The sequence below is a fragment of the Dermacentor albipictus genome, chromosome 1 (genome assembly GCF_038994185.2).
Source record: "Dermacentor albipictus isolate Rhodes 1998 colony chromosome 1, USDA_Dalb.pri_finalv2, whole genome shotgun sequence".
Lineage (NCBI taxonomy): Eukaryota > Metazoa > Arthropoda > Arachnida > Ixodida > Ixodidae > Dermacentor > Dermacentor albipictus.
This window is the reverse complement of record NC_091821.1, coordinates 250817951-250834560: the sequence shown is the minus strand read 5'-3', so window position 1 is coordinate 250834560 and position 16610 is coordinate 250817951. Positions and strand designations below refer to the sequence as shown.

The 16610-nt window shown below is 46.9% G+C and overlaps 1 protein-coding gene and 1 non-coding gene across 2 annotated transcripts in view; both read right to left on the bottom strand.

Annotated features, from left to right (window-relative positions):
* Window positions 1–16610, bottom strand: part of LOC135900843 (uncharacterized) — a 715897-nt gene that overhangs the window by 314091 nt on the left and 385196 nt on the right. Inside the window, exon 6 of the mRNA XM_065430427.2 lies at window positions 6568–6864. Within this exon, the coding sequence (XP_065286499.1) occupies window positions 6568–6864 (297 nt within the window). The remainder of the gene's footprint in view (window positions 1–6567; window positions 6865–16610) is intronic.
* On the bottom strand, window positions 2738–2810 carry TRNAK-UUU (transfer RNA lysine (anticodon UUU)). Its single transcript has one exon. It is a non-coding gene; the product is annotated as a tRNA-Lys (tRNA).

Below are 16610 nucleotides of genomic sequence, written 5' to 3'. Positions count from 1 at the left end.
TGCTCCGCCTGTTACAGCGTGATCAGTGTCCCGCGCATGAACTCGCCTGCTATTTCCTTGGCACGAAAATTCGTTACATTTTCCCGAGCGAACACTTAAATCACGGGCCACAAGGGTTAAACACTCCCGCATTTTACTCTACGGCCGTGGCATTTTGTCGCCACGAACAACAGGAATGTGCTGATGTAGATGTTCTCGAAAACTATGTTGTGGATACAAGGTCAGCCTTACTGCTTCCTCTGGTTCCCCCAGCGCGCCACGCACGTTCCAATAATGCGGCGCGGAATGCGATAACGGCGTCCTTTCTGCCTGGTTACCTACGCGACTTCATGTGGCGTCTTGGGTGGCAAGTGCTCCCAAAGCGTGACAGACTAGAGCGGTGGGGCATGGTCCTGCCCCCTTCAAGAATTGAACAAGCGAATGCTGCTGCAACGCGTTATTGCTACGGTATTTTGGAGGGACGTGCATGCTGGCTTCCGTGACCTTGGCGTTAACCACTTTATTACATCTGGTCGCTGCTCCCGTGGCCGCTTCGTGCGACTTTTCATTGCTGGAGGTGCCTGCCTTTTTGTCTATGGCGTAACCGGTGCGAGGCAGTTGCCGCAATACCTTGGCGCAGCGCTCTGCTTCCACTTCTGGAGAGTCTCTACTCCGAGCTACTGTCGTTTCTGCCAGACGAGTTGTTCTTCCTTCGGGAAGAGGAGTTACTTCGACAGTGGTTACGCCATTTCCTGTCGGTGGCTGATGGACGCGTATGGCTTAACTTTCGACCAGCCTGGTTCTTGTAGCCTGGCTATCAAAAGTATTCATTGAATGTACATTGTATGTAGGTGCACATGATTTCTGTGTGCGTGCTCTCGTATGCGTGGTCATTTTTGTATATACACATCTCATAGTACCACTACAAAGTTATGTAAAGTGCCTCTCACATCATCATTGTACATAATAATTGTGTGCGCTGTATATATTCCACATCATTTTATATAATGTGACAATTATTTATGTCTAACTGTGCGTTTCTGTGGGTCTATGTGGTTATAAGTTAGTGAGGGTGGACTCGGACACTTCTTTGAAAAAGCTTCCTACTTTGTATGATCATCGTACTTTGTATTTGTCATCGTCCTGGTGGAATCGTGCCGTGATTGTGACTCAATGTTCGTATCGTCTTTTGCCGAAATAAACTTTTTTCAAACAACAGAATTGTGTTTCCTCGTACATTCCTATTACGGTTCGAGGGTATCATGTCTGCAACTTGTGTCTAAGCCGTACTTTACACATTTCCTAACGCAATTTACTTTCAAACAATTAATTTAGTCCACCAAGTTCTAGGCCATCTACCAAGGCACTTGCACTTGGTGGACGGCCTAGAAGAACTCGGATGTATGCTGCACTTTTGCACACATGCGTCCGCACATGACGTACACCGCTTGTGGTGGTGATGCTCGTGTAACGTCGTCTAATTTCAGTTGGGGTGGTGGTACCTCTCTCACGTCCGCACCAGCTTCGCTCTACATCCACTTTGAGAGGGTAGAATGGAGGTGAATGCTTTAAATGCGCGTTGCATTCTTTTCCTCATTCCAGGCACTTTGCGGTAGGTTCCCGTCTCGCTTCGTTTTGGAGCTCTCCAATAGATATAGATTTGCGGCCGACGGAGGCATCAAACCTCTGACATCGAGCACAGCAACCCGATGAACTAATTAGGCCACGCTCGCACGCATACGTCTCTGGTGCCAAAGCCAGCCAGCTGTTTGAGACTTTTGGCGTGTGCGATCACGTGCAGCTGTCCTCACTCGTGACCGCTAGTGCTTTGAGACGCTGTGTTAGACTGGACGCTCCCGTCTTTGGGGTCAGACCACATATCCTAATACTTTAATCGTAACAGTTAACGCTACATAGAAGGTGCGCGACAGTGTACTGCCTTCATTATCAGCCCTTGTGCAACAGGTTTTAATGTACCTTCGACTGACTGAAATTGCCATCGTTGTATTAGAAAAAGACAACATGACATCTACATAGGTACGTACAATCGCGTACAAATCGCATAGTATCAACGGAGTACAAATCATGCCGTCGTCTTCGTATGATCTTCGTCACCACCGTCATCTTCCTGCTGTCGTGCCGCACAACTTCTCGCCTGCACAAACACGTTGGTCCGCCTGGCAACGCTGCGCAGAGCACCAAACGATGCTCCTTAGCCGGCTACCTGAAAAGCGCTGGCCATTACATCGACTCCAATAGTGGGTGCAATCTGCATACCTTTTTTGTCTTCTTTCTTTCGTTTATACGCTTATCACGCGCAACGCGCTGAAACTAAGTGCGCTGGAAACGGTTGAACGCGATATTTTGATGAGGAAACTTCTCATTTTTTCAGTCCTTTCTATACAAAAAAGAATAAAAAGCACGAAGGTTTTGAGTCCGACGTTCCTAACCATGAACCTAAACACTTGACACAGTTCACTCCCCCCTTCCCCCCATAGCACTAGAATCGTCAGAAAAGTTCAAGCGCTGCACCACCCGACACAGTCATACAGTTTATCTTTTTTACCACGCACTTGGGTCAGGTCGTCCGCATAGGCCAGAACCTTCACAGCGCGCTCTCCGCGGTTGCATCCTTCTATAATGCAGTTTTATTTTGCTTTACAGTCTTTTTTTCTTTTACTGTCTGCGTGAATGAATAGATTGGATTAGAATAACTAAAGTAGATAATAAACTAATAAATTAAAGATTAAAAAAAACCCGCCCGAACAGGGGCTCGAACCCTGGACCGTTAGGTTAAAAGCCTAACGCTCTACCGACTGAGCTATCCGGGCCACATGACTACCCCACTCTTCACCTTGGGTCTTGAGGACTCAACGACGTAGGTTTTGGCTTGTGTCGAACCCGCAACCAGTGAGGCTCCAAAACCGCTATGGGTAGCGGCAGGTTTTAGTGCTCCTGCTCTGCAGGCAGAGCCAGGCAGAGCTATGGCAGCGCAGCCAAAAAAGTGCGCATCCATTAAACACTACCGGGAATCAAAGGTTCTCGGCCAATAGGTGCCGTTCAAAACCCGACGTCTATGACGTGTTTCCTCCTCCCGAAATCACGTCCGCCGCATTCAACGAGGAAAAGCATAGCCTTCAAGATCCTCATTTCATATACAGAGGGTGCCACCGCGTGGATTTCGACACCACTAGGGTGCCTCAATGTGTTCCCATAGAGCGGCGCGCGAGGAGGACATGGAGGCACCCTAGACACCACCTATACGCTGTGTCTTAATGCCGTTAACTCGCGTCGAACGGCCGGAGTAGAAATCATGCAGTCATTTTCATATTGCCACGCGTCTTTTGCATGCTCATTACATAATCACCATCGAATAGGGCGCCCATTACTACTTTCATAATCATCATCATCAGATAGGGCGCGCATTACTACGCGTGTTTTACATGTTCATTTCACGATCATCATCATGGATAGGGCGCCCATTACTACGCGTGTTTTACATATTCATTCCATAATCATCATCATCGGATAGGGCACCCATTACTACGCGTGTTTTACATGTTCATTCCATAATCATCATCATCAGACTACGGGTGTTTTGCATGTTGGCTCGCCAGCGAGGATCGGGAGATGCAACTAGCGCTTCTCGACCAAGCACGGCGGACCGCTCAAGCCAGTGGGGCCCTGGACTAGGGGCTCCACCCACTCGCTTTCTGCATTTTTTTCTTTTAAATAAACGTTTTGATATATATATTTGCATGTTCATTTGACCATCATCATCATCGAATAGGGCACCCATTACTACGCGTGTTTTACATGTTCATTCCATAATCATCATCATCAGACTACGCGTGTTTTGCATGTTCATTTTACCATCATCATCATCATCGAATAGGGCTCCCATTACTACGCGCGTTTTACATGTTCATTCCATATTCATCCTCCTAGGATAGGTTGCCCATTACTACGCGTGTTTTACAAGTTCATTTCATAACAATCATCGTCGGCCGTCTGTCGTCCCACACAACTGCTCACCTTACGCAAACATGTTGTTCCACCTGGTAACGCTGTGCGGAGCGCCAAACGATGCTCCGTAGTCGGCTATCTGAAAAGTGCTGCGCAAAACATCTATTCCCGCAGTGCGTGGGATCTGCACAACTCTTTTGTCTTCTTTCTTTCGTTTATATTGTTTACCGCGCGAAGCGAGCTGAAACGACTGAATATCATATTTTCGAATGCGAATAACAATTTGGCGCCTGAACTTACGCCATTAAAAAAAAGTATATTGGCTAATTGTTTCGGCTTATTTCGTATATCAGAAATAAGAATGCTCCAGGGTGAAAAAAAGTTCAAAAGAACACTCTTGGTATCGTCCTCGTATTTCGTAGCCAGTTTATTTCTTGGCCCGTCTTAGCTGGAACACGCTGCGTGTGTGCTGTTTTTGCACTAACGACCGTCCCTATATAAGTCAATCGCAGTAAATAAGTTTGGAAAGAAAACATCTTTTATAATATGGTTGCCGGCAGAGGGCATTGTTACACTGAAGGTATTCTCCAGTCCCTCGTCTTTCCAAAACAATGCACGGAAGTGTTAAGGCTTCTGTAAACGCGGGCACGTTCTGTGCTGCATGGACAAACGGGATCATCTTTCATAAGAGTCAGGACTCTAAGTGCGCCACATGTCCCTGGGCCGCAATTTCTTGGGATTCACTTCATATTCCTTCTATATTTCTATGCGCAATACCTCATGACTTCGAGCGTACCGGAGTCTTGGAAGAACGCTAACGTAATCCTAATCCATAAGAAAGGGGACGCCAAAGACTTGAAAAATTATAGACCGATCAGCTTACTGTCCGTTGCCTACAAATTATTTACTAAGGTAATCGCAAATAGAATCAGGAACACCTTAGATTTCTGTCAACCAAAGGACCAGGCAGGATTCCGTAAAGGCTACTCAACAATAGACCATATTCACACTATCAATCAGGTGATAGAGAAATGTGCGGAATATAACAAACCCTTATATATAGCTTTCATTAATTACGAGAAAGCGTTTGATTCAGTCGAAACCTCAGCAGTCATGGAGGCATTACGGAATCAGGGTGTAGACGAGCCGTATGTAAAAATACTGAAAGATATTTATAGCGGCTCCACAGCCATCGTAGTCCTCCATAAAGAAAGCAACAAAATCTCAATAAAGAAAGGCGTCAGGCATGGAGATACGATCTCTCCAATGCTATTCACAGCGTGTTTACAGGAGGTATTCAGAGACCTGGATTGGGAAGAATTGGGGATAAAAGTTAATGGAGAATACCTTAGTAACTTGCGATTCGCTGATGATATTGCCTTGCTTAGTAACTCAGGGGACCAATCGCAATGCATGCTCACTCACCTGGAGAGGCAATGCAGGAGAGTGGGTCTAAAAATTAATCTCCAGAAGACTAAAGTAATGTTTAACAGTCTCGGAAGAGAACAGCAGTTTACGATAGGTAGCGAGGCACTGGAAGTGGTAAGGGAATATATCTACTTAGGACAGGTAGTGACCGCAAATCCGGATCATGAGAGTGAAATTATCAGAAGAATAAGAATGGGCTGGGTTGCGTTTGGCAGGCATTCTGAGATCATGCACAGCAGGTTGCCATTATCCCTCAAGAGAAAAGTGTATAACAGCTGTGTCTTACGAGTACTCCCGTGCGGGGCAGAAACCTGGAGGCTTACGAAAATGGTTCTACTTAAATAGAGGACGATGCAATGAGCTATGGAAAGAAGAGTGATAGGTGTAACGTTAAAGGATGTGAAAAGAGCACATTGGGCGAGGGAACAAATGCGAATTAATGACATCTTAGTTGAAATCAAGACAAAGAAATGGGCATGGGCAGGACATGTAATGGGGAGGGAAGATAACCGATGGTCATTAGGGGTTACGAACTGGATTCCAAGGGAAGGGAAGCGTAGCAGGGGACGGCAGAAAGTAAGGTGGGCGGATGAGATTAAGAAGTTTGCGGGGACAACGTGGCCACAATTAGTACATGACAGGGGTAGTTGGAGAAGTATGGGAGAGGCCTTTGCCCTGCAGTGGGCGTAACCAGGCTGATGATGACTTCATTTTCCATTCATTTCGTTGCATTCATTTCATTATTGTTTTCGTTGCCTATGCTATAGTATTCTTTACATATGTATTGTTTCCCACCCTGCTAAAATCCCCAATGGGGATTGCAGTATTGATAAATAAAAAAAATAAATAAATTTTGTAGCACCCTGTGCGGAGACAGCACATGGCTACTTAAAATAAGGATCCACCCTATATACTAAACTGCTCAAAAATATGTTTAGACCTCTCTCCGTGGAAAGAGTGGCCGATTATGACAATAACGGTGGCGCCTGAGCCAATGAGGACAGGTGAAAAGAACGGAAAATGAAATGGTGCTCTACAGGATACGGCCGCTGTAGACAACTTGGTGTTGTAGAGCTAAGGGACACGAGGTAACGGTGGGCAGCACCAGCGGAAGCGTATAGTGGCCTTGCCAACATTACATCTGCATATCTTGACCGGTAGGGCAAGGTGAGTTTCGCGCTCGACATCACTCACCGAGGGCAGAGGCTGGAAGCCGTGGTTCTCCTTGAGGCTCGATGACTGGTGCCACAGTGCGGCCAGTCTGTGCGCCGAGCAGCGGCCGGAGGATCGGTTCCGGCTGGGCCTCAACGCCAGGCCCCGGGCTACGCCCAGGTCCACCAACTTGTTGATGAGCAGCAGAGCGGTGAACTGCAGTGCCTGTCCACCGCGCAGGCTGCTCAGCGCCACGCGTAGAAGTTGGCACATGTGTGCGGGCACCATGTCCTCGTCGGCCGCCGGGTCTCCTGTGTCGCTCTGCTCGGTTGTTACCGTCTGCGTGGGATTAAGGGACGTTGGGCGTCTTTTTCTTTTTTCTCTCTCTCCTTAATGGATTCGAGAGAAGGCACAATGTACTAAATAGAATTGTGACTAACGCTGCTAGTTGGCTGATAAAATTGCGCAGTGTGTTACCAGTTCAGTCGAACGGAATACAAGGTGTGTACATTGAGGAGACACGCGCCTCATAACCCGACCTGTCCGGGAATGGGGGTGCACCACGAGCGCCCTTTTTTCCCATGACCGGATATGGGAAGTGGACCCAGAGACTTAGCGGACAGCTTCAGCGCCGCTGCCCGAAACCTCCGGGACCCCCCCCCCCCCTGTTTTACTCCCTCTTTCCCTTTGTCTAGGCCTGTGGGCCCTGGCCCCTGAAGACACAGCGCAACACTAAAGTCATAAAAGCAGCGGTGAGCCCGATATTTGTCGTCAAGTGCAACCGTTCAAGTCACTCTACACATGCGTCCCCATACATTCCAGGGCAATCTGTTGTTTGAGATTGCACAACAGTATTCGAGTAGAACGTGCCACGTTACTACGCGTGGTCTGTTTTGCTATCGAATCTCTGACAACGTTCACAGAGTTACGAGTAGCTGCAAGCGTGTGTTACGCCGAGCGATACCTTCTTAACAGTGATAATTGAGGTTAGAATGGCCGTCGGGAAATTTTAAAGCAATGTACGCATTGCGATATCTGTCAAGCTTATTCAGAAAAAAAATTTGCATGTCCGGCAGTTTTAGATTTTGCAACAATTTCCAAAATAGACATTGATTTCGCACATGCTCTTCGTAGTGAGAGTGACGCTATTACGCAGTGAATCGCTAGCGAAACATTATGCGAGAAGCAAACGCCAACAACAGTCACTGTTGCAAAGGCATTTAGAAAAGCGCCTTTCCCACGATATTTTCAAGAGCTCTTCAGTGCCCCCTTTTAGGAGTGTGAGTAGCAATACTCCTAGCTTTAGATTGCGAGGCGTAGCTTTTCGACAAATCTGCAAACGAAAAAAAACAACCGTCCTACAAATATAGTTGCCGTTGCTCTAGCACACTAACTTGACACCACAAAAGCAAACAATGAAAATATGTTTTCTGTAATACGGCACTTCCAACATCTCCGTGGAGGCAAAAAAAGAAAATGTTTTAGAAGCGGTAACTGTGCGCGCCGGTAGAACTTTCGTCTCTCCCCGTTACGCGATTGTGTGCGCATGTATGTACCGATGTAAAGCTCAGCCAGGTATGGCTATGGCAGTTGTGCGACGTCAAGTATACTGAGTGCCGATGTGCAACTAAGTTCCGTCTGTATACGACCGTATTAAAATCGTGCGGCTTAGCAAACCGAAACTTCACAGTAGGCATTAAGGGACAGCGTAGTGGAGGGCTGAATATTAATTCTGACAGCGCGGAGTTTCTTGACGCGCGCCCAAAGCACAGCGCACGGGCTTTGTTGCATTCGGATTGCATTAAAAAAAATGCGGCCTCCGTGGCCGGGAGTCGAACCTGAAACCCAGTGCTCTGCATCGGGGCGCCATAGCTACTAAATCACCACGACGGTCTATAAAGACTCACGAAGTGGTTGCAACTTTTGCATACGCTCAGCTTCCTCCCTGGCGTTGCCGTGTCCTGCATTGCACTCTCCGGTCTCCTTGGTTCAGGTTACCCATTCGTGTTCTCCAACGCTGCCTTTTCTTGGAACGCTTCAGCTGTTGGAGATATTCCAAGCCATTCTCTTTCACCGCTTTCCAGGAAAGCTAGTCCCCTTTTATTTGTCGTCGTAGTGTCTACCCGGTCTAGCGTTATTGCATTACCCTTCTGTAAACACATTTATTGGCCGACGGGGATTACTTGCTTTTCGCACAATTAACTTGCCGTCTCGAAGACATGTGCGCTATAAAAAAGAAGAACATCGATGTCGGATGTACGTCGCATTCGTTCTGGTCGTACAGTGTAAAGCCAATGTACTGTATGTAGCGATCGCCGAATTTTCTGACAGGGTTGAAAAATCTTCTGTGTACGCAAATCAGTCCAAGCCCATTTCGGAACGACACTGGTTAACCTTACTGCCTCTCTTCTCTCTCTCTCTCTCTCTAGGAACGGTCCGACGGGTACTTGTGCAGATTGCCTTATCGAAACTAAATCGCTGCTTTGTTGGCCTACGATAGAACGGAGGAGAAAAAGTGCCTACTTCTTTCGAATATTGTCAGCCTCGAATCCAGTGTTGCCAAATGGTGAGGAATTTCCCATGTTGTGGGAAATATCAGGAGTCGGAGAAAAAAATTAGTTTTTGTTTTGACATTGTACAATAATAAATAATAATAATTTTACAAAAAGACACGGTGTCCCTGACACGAGCGTGTGCATGACCTCAAATTTTGTTGAAAAGAAGGAAACAGCGACGATTTAGCTGCATGATCACAATCGACCGCAAACCTCGGTCACCGTGCGCATGCGCGCGTGTGTGCGTGCGTTTAATTATTTGTCTGGTTTAACGTCTACGTTCTATTTGTGCTGCACCTTTAATGAGCTACATAGTGTAGCGTGCGTCCGCCAAATTCGCGTACTGATATCCTTCGCAGCACGCGACGCTACTCTCTGAGATGACGATATTGACCTTGTTCTGCATCGACTGATCCAAAATGATTATGCCAGTCTACCTTTTAGGAGAGCGCCAGACATATATTAAAAAAAAAGGAATTCCTAACCCTACCGTCACGTATACCTGAACGTTTGCTCCAGTGCACGTACGCCAGCTAACGCTAAACTAGAGTGAGCGCAGCAGCAGTGATTTGATTAGAGGAGATAAAATCTGTTGCATGACACACTTTGCGAGAATGGTAAGCTGCTGACACGAAAGAATCTGTGCCGCCGGTAATGTAGTTGTGCAGTCGAGTGCATATTGAAAAGTGCGGGCGTCGTGAATGTCATTTCACAAAAGACAGCGGGAGTCCGTCAGACAGTGCGTGTTCAACAACTGCGGCATCTCTCGCCGTTCTTCATACCCGCACGTCAGGATGCCGCGAACGGCATCCTTGTAGCTTGTAGCTTGTAGCTTGTAGCTTTGTAGCTGAATGGAGGGGAGCAAGCAGAACGCGGAAAAGGGGGAATTACCGCATGCCTCGTCCCCCGTCGATATTTTCGCTACAGTACATTGTGTGCTTGCGGGGCTCGTTTACTGTTAGTCCACCTTTCTCTATTATCCTCAGTCTCCTTCAAGGAAGCGCAGTACTTTGTCTTGATTCCACAGCGACATATCTACATTCTTACGGGACGGAGCGTTTTGATTTTAATGTCTGACAGGGACTTAAATTTCAAACAGCTAGGTGGGATCTGTCCTATAGAGCGACAGCTTCACAATTAAGCGTATTGACGGCGACTAAAATGGGCTTCTAGCAAAGCTCTCAGAGCGGAGCGCGAAGTTGCTGCCTATAATTCTCGAGCGCAGGCTTTCGAGCGGGCACGATCCGCCACAGGCCGGAGCCTGCCTGGACACTTTTGTTAATTCCAAGACGTTCTAAATTTAGCGCCGGAGCGAAGCGATGCACGGGCGCTTGTCTTGCCTACTTCTTTACGACAAGGGTGATTGGATTCCGGTTTCAGCCCAAGTTCTCGAACTCGAGGGGGATTTGTTCCACTTTTAACGCAGGAAATCGATGAAAGGAGAATGGCAATTCTTTCGCGTGGAAATATCAGGCACGGTAATTTCTATTCTTTATACCTTAAAGGTCGCTCTCAAAAAGAAAGAGGGCTTAATATAGATGAAAAATTCCTTATATAGAGCATAGAGGTTTCATTTTGATAAACTGCGACAAGCTGAATATGGGCGGCAGTGCTGAAATGAAGAATGCTGCGAGCACCTTTCTTTCGAAGTCGTTCGAGCGTTCTGTTCGGTAGTTTGATTATTTATCAATTTGCGATGAACTTTTGCACGTGTGGGAACCAGGCAACTTCATTACTACTACTACTTATACCACTACTACTTCTACTACTGCTACTACTACTACTACTACTACCACTACTACTACTACTACTACTACTACTACTACTACTACTACTACTACTACTACTACTACTACTACTACTACTACTACTACTACTTCCATTACTACTACTACTACTTATAACAATAATATATAAGTGAGCAATGTAAGTAACTAAGTAAAGAACTAATTCGGTAATTAAAATATGTTCAACAGCAATTCTTTCTTTTTGATTAACTCTTATTTAAGCTCCTGCGTTTACTTATTCGCTAAGAAACGCGAATAGCAAACGAATAGTGTTTGCATAAGCCCCTGCCAGCGTTAAAGAGGTCCCGATGCGCTTGTTTCCCCTTACCGTGCTGCCAGTTTTTCACAATATACCGTCACTGCAGTTCAGTTAGTATTTGTTGTTCCGCGTCACTGAAGATGAAACCGCCATTTTTCCCTTTTCTGGTAGGGTAAATAGAGGGAATTCACGTCGGCTATCGCAAGACAGATTTCGTTAAAAATGCGCATTACGGATACACAAAACTGTGCCGACCCGTTGCATACCACGTGGAAGGTCAGCCACTAAGCTCCTTGGACATACGGAGCGTATACCACAGGGCACTAGAAGGAAAACGGCTGGGACGCCCATTTAACGTAACGTTTTCACAGCCCTATCAAGCGGAGGGCATTGATGCGCACGCTATTTACAAGAGGCAAGTTGCACGCGTCTGTGCCGCAGGCAGCATAATCTGGTAATGTTCCAACTGCTTACTCACGCCCCACTGCTTCTCCCAGCTCCGCAGTATTGCTGCGCCGGCTCTCCTAAACTAGACGTATAACCAGTACAATGCTGTGGAGCCAGCCCTGCATGCAGTATATATTCTGCGTTGGATGTAGCCCTTTATGCGGCTACAGTTACAGAACTCGCAGCTATCCGTGCTGCTCTGCAGCTTGTTGGTCACAAATCATCACAGTCATGGTCCATATACTGTGACTCGAAGACAGCTCTCCAGTGTGGGCTGTCCCCGTTCAGTCCAAGACCTAACGTACAGCTAGTCGCAGGGATCCGACTACATCACCATCGTGCAATCGAAAAGGGACGCAACATCATTTACCATTGGATATCACTGCGGAATTTTCGGTAACGACAGTGCGGATGACGCTGCCCGATTTGCTCAACAACAGCGTCCACTGCGTACCAACATAACTGTCAAGAACAGATCCAACCACGAGGCTCCGCTCGCTCGCGCGTAAGCTCACACTGACACTGTGAAGCACATGTGAATTTACCAACGCACGTCTCGCACATATTCGATCCACGTCTGCAACTCCGTCTACCACCAGGATTACCAGGAGCAGAAGCAACACTTCTCTGCCATGTGTGGCTCGGCGTGGCACTCACAAACGCCCATGCATTTCGCAATGGAATAGCCGACAGCCCTGCATGCGGCAACTGCGGCTGCGAGGAGACGATCGAGCACCTGCTCTGTGGCTTTCCCGCGCTGGAAAGACTGCGCAATTACCCCTTGACGGAAGAAAAAGTCCTAGGTTACTGATCCAGACAGGTTTCGGCACTGAATGCCTTAAATGCGCTGCTCACATTCTTAAGGACTTGTGAATTATGCGACCGACTTTGAAAGATGTAGCTCGTTGCATCGCGTTATTCTATGAATTTTCCCCCTCTTCATCCCTTCTCTTATCTTTCGTTCACTTTAACCAGCACAGGGTAGCCAGCCGGCACTTACATTGGCTAACCTCCATGTCCTTTCTTTTTTTCTCTTCCTCCTGTACGTAACACCTTGCGAATCGCATCAAAACTTCCCGGCACATGGTCGGCCGCAAAAACTTTCAGCACGAGCAAACAACGAGAAACCGGGCTCAACTCGAGATGCAGCGCAACTACTTTGGATTCATACACTGCTGTAATACCTTCCGGTACTTCTGTGGCTGCGCGGCATCGTTAGTTCGTGAGCGCACGGTGAATGTAAATTAAACTGTGGCGTTTCACGTCCCGAAACTGCACAATCCCTTATGAAGGACACCGGAGTGGATGTCTTCGGAATAATTCTGACCATCCGGAGTTCCTTAGTGCGCACCTAAATCTAAATGCGCGCACGTTTGTTTTTTTTTGTTTTGCTTTTCGCCACCACTTAAATGTGGCCGCCGCGGCCGGGGATCAAACTAGCGACCTCGTGCTTAGCAGCAGAACGCCATAGCCACCAAGCCAGCGCGGTGGATGTGAGCGGTAACAGCTATAAGGCGCGCTTCTAACCAAGACAATTGGAACCTATAGCGGGTTCATCTTCGCAGCAATGACACTAAGCAAGACGATACATAGTAGTAGAAGACGGGACAGATGATACTTCATCTACTGAAGGCGGCGCAATACTTATATACCTCCTTCCACCACCCGCACAAGCGCACTATGGCAATGCTCAAGATACGAACAACATAACCTTGAAAAAATTTTCGAGATACCGCCTCTCAGAGGCATACAGATATCGGTGCCCCTATTACACATTTGTCTTCTTTTTATTTTCTCGCTTTATAAAAATTATTCTAGTATCTCGCGTGCGACAGTGTCCCTGCTCTTACCCAAAATTCGTAGCTCACACAGCCGGGGTTCGCAGCCACATGCAGAAGACATGCGTTCTTTACCGTGCATTGCCTTTGTTCTCAACATCAGGCCCTTCCAAGGTCGTTAACACAATGTGCGACCGGGCTTTGGTATACGAAATATCGCTCACGTGCGGCAGGAGTTACGTCGGACAGAAGGGGCGCTGTGTTACCGTGCAGGGGAACGCACGCCTCATGCTGACAATAAAGACAATGCGCATTTAACCTCGCACGTGAGAGCGACTCACGGCTGTGCAAGCTACGAATTTAGGGAAAGAGCAGAGACACTGTCGCAGCACGTGAGATAATCATTTTTATAAAGAAAAAAAAGCGACATATGTGTGAGAGATTGTTATCTCTGCATGCGTCTGCGATGTGGCACCTCGTGAATTTTTTCAAAGAACAGACAACTTTGGGCACTGGATATGTGCAACTGGGCACATGGCGCTGAGCACGCGAACATTCTTGGCGACAATCTCAGACAAGCAAAATAACAGGCAAGAAGTCGGTAACCTAAAACTCATCTATAGTCAGCTACAGACCCACCGTGGTTGCTCATTGGCTATGGTGTTAGGCTGCTGAGCACGAGGTCGCGGGATCGAATCCCGGCCACGGCGGCCGCATTTCGATGGGGGCGAAATGCAAAAACAACCGTGTACTTAGATTTAGGTGCACATTAAAGAACCCCAGGTAGTCGAAATTTCCGGAGTCCTCCACTACGGCGTGCCTCATAATCATAAAGTGGTTTTGGCACGCAAAATCCCATAATTAAAAAAAAATTTAGTCAGCTACAGAAAAAAGGAAAAAGTCGGCATCAAAAGCAGCCGAGTGACGAGAAAGAAGTGAAGCGAACATAATGGGACCACAGCGTGCACTGAGTGAGGAGTGTTGAGCTACAGAGAAGTGAAGATGATGTCTCTAACAGAAAATTGAAGAGGTCGGCTACACGGAAGTGAAGAATGTGGCAACACAGTGTGTCGCTGCATCGCTCAAATGTTAATCGCATTAACGTCGACAATCACCGTGCGATGGGTTCTTTACTAAGGATGTTGTTCCCACATTCCACCACTTGGTGAGGCTGGTTTTCGATTTTCCGGGCATTGCGCTCTCCGGGAAAGTGTTAACTGGAACACCAGTGTACTTTGCCGCACATTATGGGTGCGCATTCCGACCGATGCTGATGTCCGCTGCCGCGAACAGTGTGCGAAGAAACCGCTTCTTTATCTTTCCTATAACCTCTTTGAAATCATGGGCGGTCATGCGTGAGAAACCTGATAGCGTTAGTTGCTTTTTTTTTTCACACTTCGTAACGCAAGCTATGTGCCCTCCGCAGGCAGCAATACTGGGAAGTTGAAATGCATTTAAATGGTAATTCGGGTGCAACGCTGTCTAGTCTGATAACTGTCTCATATGAATGCATGGCGTTGCAAATAATTTTGAGTGCTTCGAGGATTCTGTAAATCGGTTTCGCATGCATTGCAGTATTGCGACTTTGTTCTGGCAATACTACTTTTCCATCGAAACATATTTTCTCATTCGGGCATCTATATCGGCTTTACAGTTCTCCTGTAATAAAGGTGAAGTGGCTTTTGAAACCTCTTTCGCATTGCCATTCATTGACATCCTAGTCCCTCACGTTCTTAGGGAACGTACAAAACCAATGGCCGTCATTGCCAGTCTAATTGGGCTGAGCTTGAGACACAGGCCACTCTTATTGAGACATGCTGGCGCATAAGTTGAGGCCATAGCTGCAAGCTCAGAAAAAAATTGTCTTCGAGTTGCTATCGAAATGCCGCACCTCAAACGGATTTGCACATTCGAGCCAAGGAACGTAAATCACGACGTCACTTACACTTCCTGGTGTGGTGTAATTTTTCACTTCATTTCTTTTTTTCAGGACACAAGCAAGTTGTTCCACCAACACATAGATGACGACGGTTGCAACACGCCGCCATGTTCTGGACATGTGGAAGCTTCGCTACCAGTTTATATACGCATACCATGCAAGCGGGCCTGTATCAACATTTGCCTTAGCGCGATGGGCCCAGCAAAGCTCTGTACATGGCTGCGCTAGTTGCCAGGAATGCGTGTGTTCTTACGTTTTAGCACGCCAGTGGCCAGTTAGCTCAGAAGCTGGACACGTGTGCCTCAAGATAAGCAGCGAATCTGCTGACGCGAAATCGCAGTTCGTGCTACTGAAAACTGTTTTCGCTGCTCACTAAGCGGTGTGTTACGGCGCTCTTGTGGGCACGCGAAGTTTCAAGACCGGTTGCCCTTGGTGCCTATGTCCAGAATGGTGGTGACCTTAACCAAGATGTGTTTGCAAGCGAATAAATAAAAATAACAAAATACAAAGAGAATAGGGCATGCACCCGAACAGCGTCTCGAACCCATGCACCGATAGAATAAAAGCCTACCGATCGAGCAAGCTATCCGGGACAGACGTTCTTTAGGTTGTCTGCGTGCATTAATAGATAGAAATAGAATAAATAAATAAATAAATAAATAAATAAATAAATAAATAAATAAATAAATAAATAAATAAATAAATAATATTTGCAAATAGATACAATGAGAAAACACGCGCCCGAACAGAGACTCGAACCTTGGGCCGTTAAGTTAAATGCCTAGTGCGCTAGCGATTGAGCGATCCGACCTATTTTTTCCTTCGATAGAAAAAAAGGCAAGGAAAGTAATATTTATATACTAAATAGGCGCCCTTCGCCTTTTCTTTTACACATAACATTTGCAGTGCATTCGTGTTCGGTTTTCCAAACATACATGCACCATGACATATGACATTAGCAGCAGCTTTTTCTGCTCCATCATCTGAAGCTGCATGTAGCTACATTTTGCATTCGCTGTTGTCTAAGAGCACCTCTAGAGTCCTCCATTCGCTGACTCGAGCTCACTTTCAATTGCTGCTACCCGAGAGCTGGTGAAGGCAAATGCAGGGCAGAAGTGTGTGCACGTTGGGGTAAGCACTTGCCTCGACATATTCCACGCGTGAGCACCAAATTGCGTTGAGCCCTAGTAACATCAGCGTCTCAGCGCACTTACAGTTAAGATACTCGACGACCGTTAAAAACATTAGATCACTGGAGGCTGGTTACAGTGTTATATTAATGACTGCCCGTATCGTATGCCAAAAGTGAACTGCAGTCGT